This window comes from Echeneis naucrates, chromosome 9, assembly GCF_900963305.1.
Source record: "Echeneis naucrates chromosome 9, fEcheNa1.1, whole genome shotgun sequence".
In the NCBI taxonomy this organism is placed as follows: Eukaryota; Metazoa; Chordata; class Actinopteri; order Carangiformes; family Echeneidae; genus Echeneis; species Echeneis naucrates.
The window spans coordinates 13868384-13886466 of record NC_042519.1 but is presented as its reverse complement, the minus strand read 5'-3'; the positions used below and the strand labels follow the sequence as shown (position 1 = coordinate 13886466).

Sequence of the window (18083 nt, the reverse complement as noted above, 5' to 3'; positions counted from 1 at the left end):
TGTAAAGCCTGTAAATCTTTGGCATTTGGCTTATGACTGTACCTCTCTGCCTCCATGCCTCTGAATCTGCTTGTATTATCAACTTTCCCACGTCTTGCTTGGCAGAGCTTTTATGTATTTTTCACCCACCCCCCCACCCAACAGGCGTCTCTGGGCTTCACAATAGTTAAAAAAGACATCCATCTAGGCCTTCATCTCACATCATTCTTACTGTCTTTTCCCTGTCTCTATAAACAACTTCATGCTTGTCAGTTTGCAGAAGTGCATTCCTCACTTCTTTCCCTCCTTCCTCACTCAGTTTTGTCCCTTGCAGTTCAGATGATTCAAATGTGGCACCTCATCACTTGCTCGGCAAGGTCCAGACACAATCCATGTAAGGAGTATAGATTTTCAGAGGTTTGCCTCATTACTCCGCCTGTCTTTCTTCCCTTCACTCTGACAACATGAGCTCTTGGAGCCTTTTGTGTCACTAATACATTTGAGTTACAGTATGGGTTGGGTGACATCATGGGTGTGTAGCTGGCATTTTCAAAGTAAAAATTGTTTCATAATTCATTTTGGTTTTAAAAACTTTTTTTTTTTTTATATTTTTCATCAAACTAAATTAATTAATTAATTTTAAAGATGGAGAATATAGCCAAGCTTTAAACCAAAAGACACAGACCTGGTTATATGACGACCATACCAATAAGTACATTTTGAGTAGTGGGGAGAAGATATTGAAAAATGGCATCAATCCATCCAGTTACATTCACGATTTCTGTGTTCACTGAAAGTATCCTCTCCCAAGCATCTGTCTGAGGTGTTACTATATGAAACCTGCAGAGCTCAAACTGACACTGAGATTTTTCACATGACTACTATAAGTCATCTTTCATCACTGTCATCTCCCTTTACAAGTCTTCATGTATTCAATTAAAGATTAAAATCTGATTCTGTATCAATTTCCTTTTTAACAAATATTACTTATTCATCAAAGTCTGGTTATATTTAGTCCCTTTTCCTTCTTATGTCTTACTCTTCTCTGCTCATTAAATACCTCACCATTACCTGCCTTGTCATGTATATTTCTTTGTTTACCACTACAAAAAGGCAGGTGCAACAGGGCGATGTGACATTTTAACACAAACAGACTTAGTGTGGGATTCACTTTCCTACCTCTGAACCCAAAATGGGTGGTTGAGATTTTCATTGCATGACAAATTTTTCTCTCACTGTCCTATTTCTCACTCTGATGAGCAAAGTGAAGAGGTTTATTTACTTATTATTTATATTTATATTTACTTCTTCCATAAACAACATTTTGTATGAACTCATAGGTGTGCATTTGTTGGGCTACTGTGTCATATGCAGGAAGTAAATTTCCTTGGAAAGGTGACAGTTTGGAAATAAGCTTGGACACAATTTTGACTTGAATCTATGCTGTGACTCGACTCAGACTCCTCTCTGACTTGAACATGGATCCAGGCTCTAAAACTGAGGACCCAATACTGGACTTGGATAGGTGATTCAGTGACGCTTCTACTGCTACAATTTTTTGTGACATGTCTACTTTTGATAAGATTAAAGGCCATTCACTATCAGTATTATTGATCAACCCATTTTTCGTTGAATAAAAGAGTGGCAACTTGCAACAAGCATCACACTTTAAAACAGCTCTTTCATTCAGCTGTAACCTTTTAATACTGTGCCTCAGGCACCTCTTGTCATTGGCTAAAAGCAAAACAAAACAAATCACCTTAATGCCAACTGTGTTATTACCACTAAGTGGTACTTCCTACATTTGCCCAGCAAGGCCAGTATAGCTCTGAAAGGATTATAGGCAAGGTCACCCAGGAGGTAACTCGTCACTTATGTTTTCATCATTTATCAGGTTTTACAGTGTGAATGTAAGACAAAAGTGGTAAAACGGAAAGGGAGTGACTGCAAAAACAAAGGTGACATCAAAAATGGAATAGAAGAGCACAAGAAGGATAGAGAGATAAACTATGAGAGGAAAGAGAGAGTGAGATAATAGAGCGAAAACATGTGTTCTCAGTGTCCGGAACGCACCAGTAGAGCTGAAAATAGGGATTGGGACAGTTGCAGTTGCTTCATTTAAGAGGACACACTTGGCTGTCTGTTCTCTAAAGAACTGTCATTGTACAGAGGCGAGGCCTTTTGGGAACATTACTATCATCTTAAAAGGCCATCTCTGTCTCTCGGCCTCGCTTTCTTGCTCTCTCTCCCTCTCTCGCTCGTGCTCTTGTCTCTCCCTTCTCTCCTTGAACATGGGGTGAGACCGTTAGGGAAAAACAATGATATCTTTAAAGGGCCTTCTTTGCCTGAGAGAACAGTACTGTCGAAACCCAGAGGATCTGTGTGCTGAATCAGTGGCCAGAGAGCAGAAGGGGGATTGAGGGATCTAAGTGGAGTATGAACGTCTGTGACGAGCAGTGCATGCATATGTATGTGTCTCATGTGTGTTTGCATGGGGTATGTCTTGTGGATGTTTTGCATTAATTATTCCACATTAAGGAACAAGGGGCAGCACGGCGGCGTAGTGGCTAGTGCTCTGTATGGAGTTTTCATGTTCTCCCTGTGTCTGCGTAGGTTTCCTCCGGCCACTCTGGTTTCCTCCCACCATCCAAAGATTTCTAGGTAAACTGGTGACTCTAAACTGTCCGTAGGTCTGAATGCGAGCGTGAGTGGTTGTTCGTCTCAGTTTTGTCTTTGTGTGTTGGCCCTGTGATGGACTGGTGACCTGTCCAGGGTGAACCCTGCCCTCACCTGGAACGTTGGCTGGGATTGGCTGCAACACTCCCACGACCCAGAAACGGAAAAGTGGTAGAAGATGGATGGATGGATAATAAGGAACAAATACTGAATTTAAATCACAATTTCAACTATTTGACAGAAGGCTCTCAAGTTAAGGGAAATTGGTAATCCTACATTGGCCCTCTTTTGTCCTACTGTAGATAGGGTAAGGATAAGGTTAGTGTAAAAGCGTTTTCCTTACAGGTTGGTCTCGAGGCGTAAAGTGAAGGCTTTTGGAGTGGAGCAGGCTGTGGAAAACTCAAAATAACTAATTAAAGTACATTTGCTGCTGCTGATCTCTAAAGCTGGAAAATGCTTTGACCATCAATATTCTGCACATAACTATTTGTTTTGACAACTTGTAGTAAAAATGCACGGTAGTTATATAGCCAACCCATGCTCTCACAGTCTGTCCCTATGGAGAGGTCTTGCTGGAGTCAGCATGGTGCCTCAACTTTATTTAATTGCCTCTCTTTATAAAAACTAGTTTATTATACTGTTGCTACATAGAAGTGTTGCCCTTCAATTCAACATGGCTAAGTCTCAGTACTGTTGATGTCATGGTATAAACGGTAAAATGTAAAAGATGCTAAACACTGAAATAGAGACACTGAGTAGAACAAGTACTTGGCACACTTGGCCATTGTTTCACTGCACACCTTTAGCCTGCCAACTGCCGTACAGATTGGATAAATATCCTCCATCCAAACGTTGCTCAGAACTGATGTAATTTAATTTATTGCACTGATTTCAGCTGGGTGGGACTAGCATTTCCAGATGGCCCACATTAGCCCCCATTCAATATTCATCAAACATAAACTGTAGAATTCTGGTAGAATTCACAAGTTAAAATACACTTGGATATATGACAGTTTCAATACATTGATAAATTGCTTTAATAGTGTGAAAGATAAATTCTGAAGCCTCTAAAAGGAGTTTCTAAACATTTCCATTGCAGAGTTCCCTTTGAGGATCAATGCATACAGCACACTAATGGTGTTAATTGACTACAACAAAGGAAATGGAGCCACTGAACACTGAACCACCCAAGGAAAAAAACTATTATACTGCTATGTATGGCCTTGTTATATTTCTGTCACTCACTATTGAATGATGCCACAAGAACCTGGTGTTTTCCATTATATTCCTGTTTTGACATCACTCAGTGGTTGTCATCAGTTTCAGCCTATTAGCTGTTCCAGTCAATGTTAACTTACCATTACATCTAACTGTGCCAAAGAAAAAACAATATTAAGGACTCCCATTAGGGGAAATGTAGAAAAAACTTTATAGTATATTGAAAGAAAGTCAAATATAGGTATGTTAAGTGAAAACCAGAGTCATTTAGGCTCTTGACAGGATAATGGAGTAAACAGGGTGCCTGAGAGAGTTTGATTATTTCCAAAGGAGGGACAGCTGTGTAACAACATATAATCATGCAAATATATTAGTTGGGGTCACAAAGCAGGCTTCTACTCCACATGTACAATACAAACAAACCATGCGTGCTTAACACGCCTACAAATTATAATACGCTTGTATTTGCACATGAAAAAGCTAAATAATATCTCTGTGGAAGAAAGCTAAAAGACTGAAGAAACAAAGTGACACTTTATAAAAGGGACAGAGGGTGTTTCTTGTCTAATGTCAGAGTTAATGGACTTGAAAGAGAGATAGCAAGGAGACAGAGAGAGACACAGAAGGAGGGTAAAATGAGAGCGAGTACGTTCATGCAGGCAGACTGACGTGTCACCAGCATAAAAATACATGAAAAATGAATAAAAGTAAGATAGATTCATGACTGTGGGCATGTGTCGTTACACATGTTCATGTCTGCATACTGTAGGTGTTCTCGTTTTTTTGGCCAGAAACAGGATTGTGACTTACATAATGATGTGTCTGTCTGCGCTCTAATGCCCTGTCATGCCGGGAAACCATTGGTACCGTTACATCAGACGAACGCCGTAGATTAGACTTACTATAGACGTTAGTTCTAGTTCATCTAGTGATTCAATTTAATTAGTATCCGTGAATGTTTACTTACCAAAATCAGAATCGTAGAAGAGGATGAACTTCTGCCAGCTGTACTCAGACACCACTTGCATGATGACCTCATTGAGATATACAGGTGGGCGGACCATTAGGGTGTAGTCATCTGTCCCAGGGATGCGACTGGTGGGTGGACAGGCAGAGCGAGGTGTTCCTGCTGGGGAGCGCTGTATAAAGAGGTGGGGGATGTGCATGGCGTCAGCCAGAGTCTGGAGACTGCCCGCTGACATGCAGCCGATTGAACTGACCAGGGCCAGGATACCACGGTTCATCAGCTCGCAGGCTGCATGGAAGGGAGAAAAGGAAGGAAGGAGGAAACCAGAAGGGGATTGTTTCATTTTTCAAAACTTATAAAGCTAAGGCAAAGATTCAACTACTCATTTCATGCTAGGAAGTACTAGCAGTAAAAAAATAAATAAACAAAAAATATGTTCCACTACGGGCAACACCAAGTTATATTTTTGATCCTAGTAATTATTTGTGCAAAGCATACAGTAAGGAAACTAATTCTTATTCTACAGGTCATCACACTGCAGCACCAAGTGAAAGAGAGAAATTGTTTCATTGTTAAAGTATGCATTACAAAGTTTCCTTTTCTGCAATATCTATATATGTATATATAAAAAAGAGGTATACATATGTGACAGAAGTTTAGGAGCATGCTGTGTGCTAAATCTAAAAACTTTTTTTCCTGTATTGCCGACGTCAATAATTGCAGACAAACCTTCAGTGACATCAAGTATTTTAAAACATTTTTATATCATTTTTATATCAAGCTGTCAAGTCACTGAATAATTCTATCAACAAATGGCATCAACATGACAAAAGTACACTGAAAAGGGATTTGTACATAAAACTGACATATAGCTAAAAATATATTGTAACACTAAACAGTAACTGACAGACTGATGCATTAGTCTTATGTGATACAGGATTGTATCACCAAAATATTTGGTATAGAACATTTGGAGCTTTTTCCCTTTTAAAATTATTATAGCCACAATGATGGATGTTTCTGTCTTTTTTCAACCACTTCATAATCCCTTCTTCCAGTTTTCCATCCTAAAAAAAAATCAAGTGCCTCTTTTTTAGAGTAGCTCCTGAATCAAAGTTCAGTCAAGTCTTAAGCCTCAAGTGTGAGACATATTATTAATTGGCCTCCAGGCAACTTCCTGTCAATACAATATAAAGCTGTCTATTAAAGTATGGCTCTATAAAAAGTGAATTAACAGTTGTACAAAAGGCCATGTTGTAAAATATTCCCGTTTCGTGAGAGCCTTGCCACAATCTGCCAGTTGTTTGTGCCCTACTGCCTAAATGCTGCTCTGATCTGAAACACTAGTTGTGATTATTTTACCTCCTTTTCCTCTCTTCCACTTTTCATCCTTGCAAGACCTCTAGTGCTGTCAAAAACACCTCTCCCTCCTACCCCCTCAACACTCTGCTCTGTTATCTCCCTTCTTGTCCAAAACAGCCCCTCTGAGTGCTTACCTTTCAGCCCTAATCATTTCAGAGCTGCAGTCTTGCAGTGATTTTCATATTAGGTGCCTTTTAGCACCACACAATGTTGTACAGTGTCCTCAGTTTGGAGTCATCTGCCTTTCCCTTCCACCTCCTTTCCAAAATCACTTCTTCAGCACCTTCCCCATCCCACCCAACAATCTTTGAGTCACCAGCTTTACTTGTCTGCATTTTTCTAGCTCATCTCTTGTTTACCCTCATGGCAACACAAACATCCATCTATTCTGTTTTTCCCGTAACTTCAGCCATTTGTTTTTTGTTTTTTTCGATTCATCACTTTTTATTTCTGGAATTTTTCACACATCACGGCACATCATTCCACAGTCATCTCTTCCAAGGTTTTTACGCACATGGCATCCTGCACTTTGCCTTCATGTCCTTGCCCTCATTTTCTATCCCTTATCCACCCTAATCCACGTTTCATCTCTCACTTCTGCTCTCCTGTTGCTCCATAATGTGTTCTTTACTGAGTACTAAGCAACAGAATTAGGTGCTTATTTCATTTCCAACAGATGGAAAAGCTGTCACACAAAAGCTGGTGGAAAAATAAGTTTGGAGTGAACAAAAACGCACACACATACAGAAACGATGCAGTGACAATACCACGATCTAAAACACACACAGCGAGCCTGTATAATGCCTCACAAAGTAATCTGTTGACACTGCAAAAATAAAGCCAAAGAAAGAAAGTTTCCAAGACCGAAAACCCAGAGGAGACTCATGGTGCTTAGAAAAACAGAATAAAACATTGTATGTGTGCATGTGTGTGTGTGTGAGCGAGAGAGCCTGAAAGAAAAAGAAAGAGAGAGAGATAGAGAAGAAACAAGAGCTATACTGCATGAAAATGTCTCCCATGTCAACTGGTTTGTAGAAAAAACGTGATGAGCAGGATTTTCAAGTGATTTGTGAGGCTGACCTCTAAAATTGTGACAAACCCAAGAAAGTGTCTGTGCATTAATGATGCACAACAGGCAGTTTCACTTCTTTTGTTGTGTAACAACACAGCTCAAGTATCACTGGTTAACTTAGATACATTAGTTTTGAGGTGCACAAGTAACCCAGCACCTAATTCCATGCGACACTTGTATTGAATAGTCTGCATTAGCAAACAAAAGAAGCTTAAGGCCCAAGATTCAAGATGTTCAAGATGTTGTGGGGCTGGTCGACTCTAAAGTAAGTATTAACTGATGTAAATCTAATTTGGAGGCAGGAACGATGAATACATGAACACAAAGCCCATTTTGTAATTAACTGCCAATAGTTTGTTAGGAATGGCTTTCCCTTTTAACAAAAGCTAAAGAGTTATTTCAGGCAACCACTTCCTCACGCAATGATGTCAGTGATTAATGAAGCTCAAGCAGCTTTAATCTCACTGCCCATTGTGCAAGTCCACATTTTGAGGAATTAATTAAAGTGTAACAATATATGATTAAACTTCACTAAGTCTCAGTGTACTGCTTAGTCATGGCCATCATTTGTAAAGCCAATGAGCCGGGGATTCATCTTCTATCTACCCTTACCTCAGCGTCTGAGCATATGCATGCCCGCGGGTGTGTGTGTGTGTGCGAGGTGCACCTAGGGATTTATCCATGTGTACGTTAAGTGTGAATGCACTTTATTCCTCTGTATGTGAGTCTGCGTTTCTCTGAGCTGTGTAAGCTACAGAGAACATTATCCAGATTCCACATCCCTATTATAGCGGTCATGCTAACTGACGCTTTAGCTGCCTTGTTCTAGTCTAGCTATAGCGCATTAGCTTAGCATCATCAGAGCTTTGGCGAATGGAAGGCTTTGCTAATCCTCCACTTATTAGGGCACTTTGGAGAATTAGTGCCCTCACCCTCTCCACATCACATACTGTTGGGTCTACAGGGAGTTTTCTAAGCACTAGGCTCATTAATACTCCTTGCTAATGACTTAAAGGGCCCATTGCGTTAACCCAGCCCAGGTTTACATCACTCTGATGCAGGCAACAGTTGAAAGAGATTGAAAGTGAGAAAGAGCTAGATGTGCTGATTCAGTAAAACATGCATAGTCTCTTTGAAGAGTTTGACAGCACCTAATAAAAACACACCTTGCTGATGTTAAGGTTTGAAAGTGGATGAATCATTCTAAAAAGTCCTGCCTGAGCGACCGAGTATGAGTTTTAAAGTTAAGCTGTGCAGACGGATATCATCGCACCCTGCTAACACCGTGTACAATGACTGCACTTTGGGCACAAAAAAGGTTTCAATTTCATTGAGAGCAAGAACCAGAGAGAGAAAGGGACATGCATGAGGGCAAACAGATGCAAAACATAGTCATTTGGAATCTTTCACCTTTCATCATGAACCACCACCACCAAAATGGCCCACCTACACACAGGAACACTTCCGCCCCTCCTGTACCTGAGGAGCATTCTGATGTGTGATAAATTATTCAATTGATCTTGGCAAAGCAGCTAAGACCTGTCAGGCAGTCATTCCAAGGTGTTTATTTGAGGGATGTACATGTCAGTTAAATACAGGGACACGTCCATATCCAAGAGTTGAGACTATGCGTCACAGGAACTGCTCTATGACTCAGCTGCTTTCCTAATTCATCTGCTATGTTAATATTTATTTTTTGTTTTTTTTCTGGGATCTCATCACATCTGAATGGAAGTCCATTTCCTTATAGGACTCTTTATAGAAACCATACATTATACACGCTTCTTTGAATGAAATGCTTCATCAATCCTGTGAGACGGCTCCATAACTTGTGATATGAGATAAATCAAGCCCAAACAGGTCTTGTTTACATTCAGACACATTTGATACATGCTCTGTTTGGCAGTGTGTATCTACACATGTTGTCTGCAACAGAGCATGTTATTGAACTCTGCTTCTCAACCAGTCAGAACAAATGGACTGCAAGTACTTTACCTGCACCCAAGTGTGACTGATTCTTGTCTCTATCTGTGCCCATCCAAGCGGCCGTTCGCCTACTGCACACTCACACAAACCACACACACTTCATCATGCTGATACATAGTCAAACGGTTTCTGCAGCCCAGGGACTGTGGATGGAAAGTGAGAGGAAAGTGAGAGTGGGGCAATCATGGAAAATCAATACCTGTGTCTCTGCTAGCTTTAGAATATTTCTTGTTACGGTTTCTTAGAAACTATAAAAGACTTTGACAACAACAGCAGCGCAGCTTTAAAAGGAGTAAAACATATAGTCTGCAATGAGCTCTGTAACTTGCACTGGGTCAATACCAGCCGAAAGCATACGTTTAATTGACATGCAGTGAATGTATAGAAACCTTGCATGGCATTACAGCTGTATAGTCACACCTTTGTGTAACATGTCCGATGCAGTGACTCTCAAAACAACAGCAGCTGCTCACTATATGGCCAGGTAGCAGGTAGGGTGGAATAACTGTGGAATAACCCTTTGTTTTTTAGGTTGTAGCTGACAGGAACAAGGACAAGTCAATTTGTTTTCAAACCTGAGAGAAATACACAATTATGTAAAGCAATAAGCTGAATGAGGAAACAAAGACTGGCAGTAAGATGAGAAAGTAATCACGATCAAGTATTTGGCTTCCTCGGAAATTCACTTACAGAGCAAGAGGAAGTCCCAGTCAGCACCCAAAAGCACTGTGATAACTATATCAGACTATATCAAGTGTAGCGTGTGTGTGTGTGTGTGTGTGTGTGTGCGCGCGTGCGTGTGTGCGCATCTATATCTCTGTGTGGGTGACCTACTTGTGTCTGTGTGTTTCATGTATTGTTACAGATGCACAGCTCCAAACGGCTGCCATGCACTGTGCCATACATGGCTAAGCACTGAGTGGCAGAGAGATGCTTACTCTCACAGCTGGCAGGCTGAAAATGTGTTCTGCTCTATATATGCTTCTCTGTGTGTCTTTGTGTGTGGAGTGCTGGTTTGCTAAAATCCTTGAGGGAATTAGCGCCTGAATTAATGTGGCCATGGAGGTAAAATGAGCAAAAGATAACATGCCTCATTCCACTTTGTTTTTGGGAAATTTATCGCTGTAAGTACTCTGACTGCTGGCACTTCCTGTTGCTGAAAATACAAGACCAGTGATTTCTCACAAACACAATCTGTTGTTATTTCTGCACCCAGCATGCTTACAAACCCCATGATACCATGAACATTTAATGGACACCCTTTGGTCCCTTCATCTTGTCACATTTAACATCTATTCCTAGGTAACTCCAGTCTTTGTGCCCCAGAGATGTATACATCCTCTCTTTCCTCAGGCCTCTTTTTTGGTTTCCTCTCTAACTCCATCTACACCCACTTTCCTCATTCCCCTCAAATGCCCCTCAATTCAGTGCCCTTTAATACTGTATTTATCCAGTTACCGCACTCACCGTTATCACACTACACAGATGAATGCCCTCTCTCCCTTTTTTCATTCCCCATATCCCCATCTCTCTTTTTCATTTATAGTTTAGCTCCACCACTATTCCTTTGCTCTTTCTGTTTTGTTTTGTTTTTTTTAAGCCCAATTCATATTTCTGCCATGTCTTCCTTTTGTATCCCTCTTCTCAACCACTACTTACTTCTATTCAGCACGAGTCAACAGTGTAATTTCCCCACGTTTTAGCTTTGGTCTTGTTGTCTCCTCTAACCCATACACTGGTACACTTCACAACTAACTCAAGATTCATACAAATAGTTTAATCCATTATCTGAGGTTGGTGCATGTACAGTACACCATTCGGGGTTATTTCTTTTTTTTCATCCCAGCATCCATCTATCCATCAACTCACTTGTTTAAAAATTCAATTAACATGTACCTTAAAACTAATCCTTTCCTTGCGGGGGTTGTTTCATTCTCTCTGAAAACTCCCCTTTGTACCCTCCTTTCCCTATCCTGTGCAATTCAGGTCTCATGGTGAAAGTAAGACTTGCATGTTGGTTTCGATTTTAAAGCAAAGCTTCTATATAAATAGTGTGACAGTTTCAAATTGTTCAGTCTATGGAGAAATGTGCAGAGCAGATATTCAAAAAGTGAGTCTTTACAGGAGCTGCCCAGGTGAAACTTCTCTCACTAACTTCCCTATACGTTGATATCACACCACCAGCATTTGACATTCCTTCCATGCACTAGCTTTAATGTCTCCACTGGTCTCTCATCTGCAGTCTCAATCAATCTCACTCAAAATTTTGCACAGTCTAGAGGTGATGGAAGGATAGACTGCTCCTGCTCCTTCTGCTGGTAATTCACTTATCATATTTCACTCTTGCTGCCCCAGCTGCTGATTACCCACCTCCCTGATGTTCCAACTGGCCTCAACACATACTGGCACTGAACCGGGCTGCCCGGAGGATCTAACAGCCAAGGAGAATGCGCTGGAGTCTAGGACAGTGGGCTCAGCCACTCTTGCATTGGACTTGGATGCTGCAACACTGCAGTTACCCCAAAGCTGCCGGATGATTCACAGGCATGCGCCAGAATCAAGCCTGGGGTCAGAGCATTTTAAGTTGAATTTGACCAGTTTGTATTTACAGAAACAACAATGACAAGACAACTCATTACCTGTGGATTGCCAGGCCAACAAGTCAGCCAATCAAAAGAGAGGCTGACCTGTTCAAAATATTCAGAGAGAGATATGAGAGAAGAAATGTAAAACCTCTGAGGTAAGAAAGGGTATCTGGTTCTTTTAACAACAAATGTGATTGATCATAACCTTAAAATGAAACACTGGAAAAGTGGAAGTGGAAAAATGTGACCTATAACATCACACTCTGTTTTTTTTACAAATGCTAATCTAACCGTTAACCACAGATAATTTGATTTTAACGACCATTTACCCCTGACCACTTTAGAATTTTACCCTTTTAAATGGCAGCTAAGAGGAAACCCAAGAAGTAGGAATGTTATTTTCCAACTGAACATCAAAATTAATGTAAGTGACATACTGTGAAGAAAACCAGCTCTGTGGTCATTGGGACTGGGGTTAATTGTGTGTTAAGAGCGATGAGGAAGTAAACGTCTTACAACCTCCTCCTGTGCCAAATGAATTAGTAGAAATGCCATTGCCTTCAAAAAAAAAAAGAAAAAAGAAAAAAAGTTTTGTGTTTTTTTTCCCCTGATGCATCATCATTTTTACGATCATATAGCTCCCTTTCTCCCCAACACTAACAACATACACCTTCCATCTACATTCACCAGGTTGTCAGCAGTTTTTCTCAGATTTGTACCCACTCCCCTCCATGCCATACTAAATCATCAGCAATTTATGTTCAGTGGCAAAAAAATAAATAAAATATTGACAGATTTCAATCAAACAAAAAGAAGGTTTAAAAAGTGCCCTCTGATCAGACTTGGTTTGAGAGGCCTTGTATCTCCTGCAATGACTTGCTGTCCAACAGTTTATCCACTTTCTCATTTCTTTGTCCCCTTTGGGTGTTCCTCCTTCTATCAGCCCCAAATCCATTCAAAGACACACAGAAACACACATATATATCTTTGTATCTGAGGTCTATCCATTGTAAAGTCAAGGAGATGAACATGTCCCCTGGGAAAAACCCGAGCTCCTCTGTTTACAGCCCTGAGGCTTTTACTGCTCTTACTTCCACAGGACAAATCTGTGCCCTTCTCTTTCTCCTCCTTAACTTCTCCGCACTTCAACTTTCAATTTCCTTTCTCCAGCTTTGGAATTCCTGGCCCTGCATCAAAATCAAATGCCAACAAAAGGTTTCCAAAAAGAGTAATGTGCACACACACACACACACCATGCCATTCTGCTACTCTCTCTCACACACATCTCTTTGTCAGCTGGGGTAATGACCCATTTGTCAATGCTTTAATCAAATCTAGGATATAGATTAATTGTTGTTCACTGCTAATGGCTCAATGTGTCTCTGTTTTCATTGCCTGTGTACATGGCAGATGTCATAATTTCCCACTTGGTATCCCAGTATTCAATTCCACACGGGTATGTGTGCATGTGGTGTGAGTGTATTTCTGTTTCCGATAAACTCTCATGTCTGTACAATTTAACAGATTCTCCTAAGCCTTCACTCCACACAAAGAGTGCGTGACTGACAGTGTTGCATTATAAAATTGGGAAAATTACAACAGATAATCATAGTGTTATTCACCTCTCACTGATCTGATTTTGAAAAAATATTCAGGGGTGTTGCACCCAATCATTCAAGTCGCTCACTGTAAACACTTCAGTGACTGGCTTGAGGTGCCATGCTCATCTGGTTGGAACTGACTGACCCAGTGATTAAGTGGATTATTCAAGGGAAACAAATTAGCTCATCACTTGATATCTGATTTGGGGAATTTGACACACAATTTGTAGGAAGAGAGGCTATTAAATGAACATCCCCAATGCTATGGTACATTTCCCTCAGCCTGGGACAACCATGTTAAGTGATGAAACAACATTATTAACTGGAGCCGGGGAGAAGAGGGAAGAAATGAATTAAACGAGTGTGAAACGTTGAGGAATAAGATAAGTTTAAAAAAAAAAAAAAACGACCTTTTTGGTCCAGAGAGAGTAAGTGGAGGTGGTGTGCAATGCAGAGAGAAAGTGGAAATGAGGAAGAGATTGAGAGTGAGAGAAACAATTTAATCGGTTGATTGCGGTAGAGCACCTTGGAAAAGGAAGGAAGGATAAAGGTCTGGAGAGAAAGATGCCGACAAATGCAAATCAGCGGGAAGGGGAGAAAGAGGGTGATGGCAATGGAAGGAGAGAAGGAATAAGAAATGGATGAATAATGGAGAGACTTTGGGGAACTCATGTAATGATACATGACTATCAGATTTACTTCAATGAGAAAGAAAGTGCCAGCCTCCTCCCTGGAAGAAGTGGGAACGAAGTGGAAAACAATAGAGAGCATTTGGCATGCATGTAAGGGGAGGTTAGTGATTAACCAATATTAATTAATTGAATAACTTAAGTAGAAAAACACATTGCACTGTGAGGGAAGATGAAGAGGTCACGGTTGAATTCCTTTTAGTAAGAATAAACACCATGTTGCATGTTTCAGGCTAAAATGAAAAAAAAAAAAAAAAAACCTGCCACCAGCTAAATAATGTTTTAAATGCCTTGCACAAGAGTTTTAGTGCTTATCCAGAACAGCTTACTAGTCCTGGGTGAATTTGTTCTGAATTCATTGTGAAGACATTTTTCAAGTTTTCCCCCAAGTTTTTTACTCCTCAGAGTCATACACACACAGCGATTTTTACACAAAAAATATTCTGCTTCACAATTTAAACCCTTGATATGAATAAATGAACTCATGTATATGCAAACACTACGTACAACTTTGCAAACTAACACACAAACTTATTTAGGTATTCTACCCTCAGCAGTTTGGCACAGCAGGTTCATATATGCTGCAGCTTTTTAAAATTAATCTAATTTAAAAAAAAGCACAGGCATAGAGCTCTCCAGCATTCATAAGTGGTGCAGTGACTCAGACATGGTATGATTAACACACACAAACACACACACACACACACATTCAGATTCTGACAAAGTTAATGTATGCATCCAGCTGCCCATGGCTGCTTGTATCGAATTCCAAATCCTGCTGCCGGCACATTAGACTGTGAGGGGATCTTCCGTTCCCTCCAGGCAGCTATCCAGCACAAGATGCAAGCTAGTATCTTGTCTTCTGCCACTACAGACCGTCCTTTCTCTGTGCTGGGTTGGCCAATGCTCCATATGGTATCAACTGTGAAATGACCTTCCAAACTGAGTCAAAATAGCAGCCACTTGGTGGAAACAGATTCCAGGAGTGTCTCATGTCCCCCTCGTTCAAGGAAGCAATATTCTCTTTCTTATACTGAAAAATAAAAGAACCTGAGCTATCTGCCTTTCTCTGCCCAAGAAATGTAACCCTAGATGATTGTTCTGTAGTCACATAAATAGACAGGACCCACCCAACCTGGCCTGTCTATATTGCTCATTAATAATTTTGTATATATTAATCACTAATCACGTAATCATTCTACAAAAACTGAGTCATTAAATTAAGAAAATGCTCATGTAAATTTATGCAAAAAGGTCTTTCATGGATCAGTAACATTCACTTCTCGCCTCACCTCTAGCTATTAAATACAACAGATTTTTCTTCTTCTCCCTCATTTTTGAGCTTTTCTTTTGTCTTTAATGAGATGAATTGCGATCACACTAGATGACATGAACACTGTTCTCACAGGAGATTTATCTTAGAGTCATCTTACTGTTATCTTCTCCTCCAGCAACAGCAATGTTCACTATTCACTTTGATTTCCTTTTTCATGCACCACTTAAAAACATGAAAGAAAAGCAGGGCTTATGATAATATTCAAGATGAACAGTTGACCGGGGCAGATCCATCCAAAGCAGTGAATTTTTAGTTTGTGCATGTACAAAAAAATAATTGCCTAAATGGCAGTAAAGGATAAAATAAATAATGTATTTAACGGAATATCTGAATAAACAATCAGCCAAACAGTAAATATTTTACTTATGCGCGGTATTTTCCACTGCAACAAGTATTTTCACGTTAAAAATCTGCAGTCTTGAGTTTACAGATAGAAAAACTGCCAGTCTATTGGCCTTGCCTTCACATTAAGATATTTTGTTAGTTATATATTTACATGAAAGAAATATAAACATTACCCTCCTACAGTCGGCCTCATTCACTGATAATGTGGGTGGATGACAATAAAACTTGTGATAACACTTGGCCATTGCAAAGCTGTTGAAGTGGCCCTTTTCTCAAATGGGATGTAAGTTATTTGAAACATTGTTGTTTCATTGTTGTGAATCCTTAATTAACAGTGTAATGGAAAAGGTACATTCTCAAAAACAAAACTACATTATTTGCCTGATGTTTGAGAAGCACAGTAGTCCCAAATTGTAGTTATGACAAACAGGTTACCTGAAGGACTCTTTCCACCTCTGTACATGTGTCTTAGTTTTCACATGTCCATGTGTGGGAGGGAGCACAAGGAGGGTCATGTCACTTGTGTTGCTGGAGCTTCGTACACCAAGAACTATTGAAATGAGCAAATGAAGTGTGTGTGTAGAAAGTTGACAGTAACTGAAAGTGGCATCAGTGAACTTGTTTGTCACTATAACGGAACACAATAAAGCCTCATTTAATGACTATTAAAACTAAATGTGTATCAGTTACTTAGTGACAGTCTATGGTCTATTTTTTTGTGCCAGCAAGAAATGTCCTTCATGGTATGACAACTAAAACAATGGCAATTACCTAAACTAAACAGAGTCAAACCTACATGGCACGAAGGGTTGAGCCCACTTGGAGCTACACATTGTATACTCAAGCTGTTTGGACACTATATTCCCTGTGGCACTCAAGAGAAAAGCCTCCCTAATTGGCATTGATGAAAGATTAGATAGGGAGACAAGGGCCATACGGTGAAAAGGTTATTTGGGGTTATAACACTACTCAAACTACCTATGATGAAAAGAGAGAGGGAAAAATGAGAGGGCTTTGAAGTGCTAGTGTCTAGCTAAAGGCTACATTCACCTTTTATTTCACAGACGAGCCAGATGGAGGGAGAGAGAAGAGCGGAAGGAAAGAAACACTGACAGGAGAGTATGTGTGAGAGAAAGTGGGAAAAAAGAGAGAGATTAATGCAGACTGACACATATAAGGTTATGGCAGAATGGGAGATACACACAAATGGGGATACAAAGAGACAGAGACAGAGGGTGAGCAGAACACAGACAGTGGAGGAGGCAGTTGGGAGAAAAAAGAATAGATTAAAGCGCAGCCACATCTGAGTAATGACAAACAGCCAGGGAGAGAGACAGAGAGACGGGGATATTCCTGATTTCTCAGCCACATTACAATTGTACTTGGACACTCTTGCTAGGCTGTTGAGATGACAGTCATGCCAAGAGAGCATAATAAGTTAAACGAGCCCCCTTCCTCAAGACACCCTCGCACTTCAACTCTTCCAATCAGTGCATACAAATCATTAGCAGGAGGGGATCACTGCCACAGACGTTCAGCTGAGAAACTGCAAAGGCAGACGTTTGAGCCCTTTTGTTTCCGTACAAGTGTGAATGCGTCATTCAGAGAAATGTGGACTCAGTTGGCGGGCTTTCCTCAGTGCACAACTATGCTTTAACGGGATATCTGGAATAATGTGAACCAGAAACAGAAAACACACACACGTATCCACTTACCCAATGTCACAGAAAACAAAACTGAGAAATATATACAAGAGTTGCACTGCAACCAGACTCATGCCATCAGTTTCTGTTTCTTTCTGCCCCTCTCTATTTCTCTCTCCAATGACAGCATGCTAGATAACTTTTATGTTTCTGTAACAAGAATGAAAGAGCAGAGGAAGGCAAAAGTGTACGCACGTGCAGGCGTGTTTGCGCAGTATGAATGTTTGTGCCTCTGCAGACTTTTTCCAGACCTTGCTTCTTTTGAGGGTGTTTTTGTGTGTTTCTCTGCTCACATATACAGCGTGTGCACCATATGACAGATGGCAGGCCCCCTGTGAAGATCTAGAGAGAGGAGGGGAGCGAGGGAATGATGTGTTTCAAGTTGAAAAGCAACGGAAGAATCTGTTCAAAGTACTTGGTAGAGCTCTGCTGCTGTCACTCTGCTGATCCATAATTGAATGAGCAAGTGTTTATAGCCAATCACGCAGCATGAAAACATTAACAGACAGACATGTTTTGTGTTTTTCAAGTCCTTGACTGTAGTTGTGTTTGATAAATATCCAT

The 18083-nt window shown here is 40.4% G+C and overlaps 1 protein-coding gene across 1 annotated transcript in view; it reads right to left on the bottom strand.

The window, feature by feature from the left end:
• The window catches only part of grid2 (glutamate receptor, ionotropic, delta 2), a 427408-nt gene that overhangs the window by 172959 nt on the left and 236366 nt on the right, over positions 1-18083 (bottom strand). The window contains exon 3 of the mRNA XM_029511194.1: positions 4841-5128. Coding sequence (XP_029367054.1) covers positions 4841-5128 — 288 coding nt within the window. The remainder of the gene's footprint in view (positions 1-4840; positions 5129-18083) is intronic.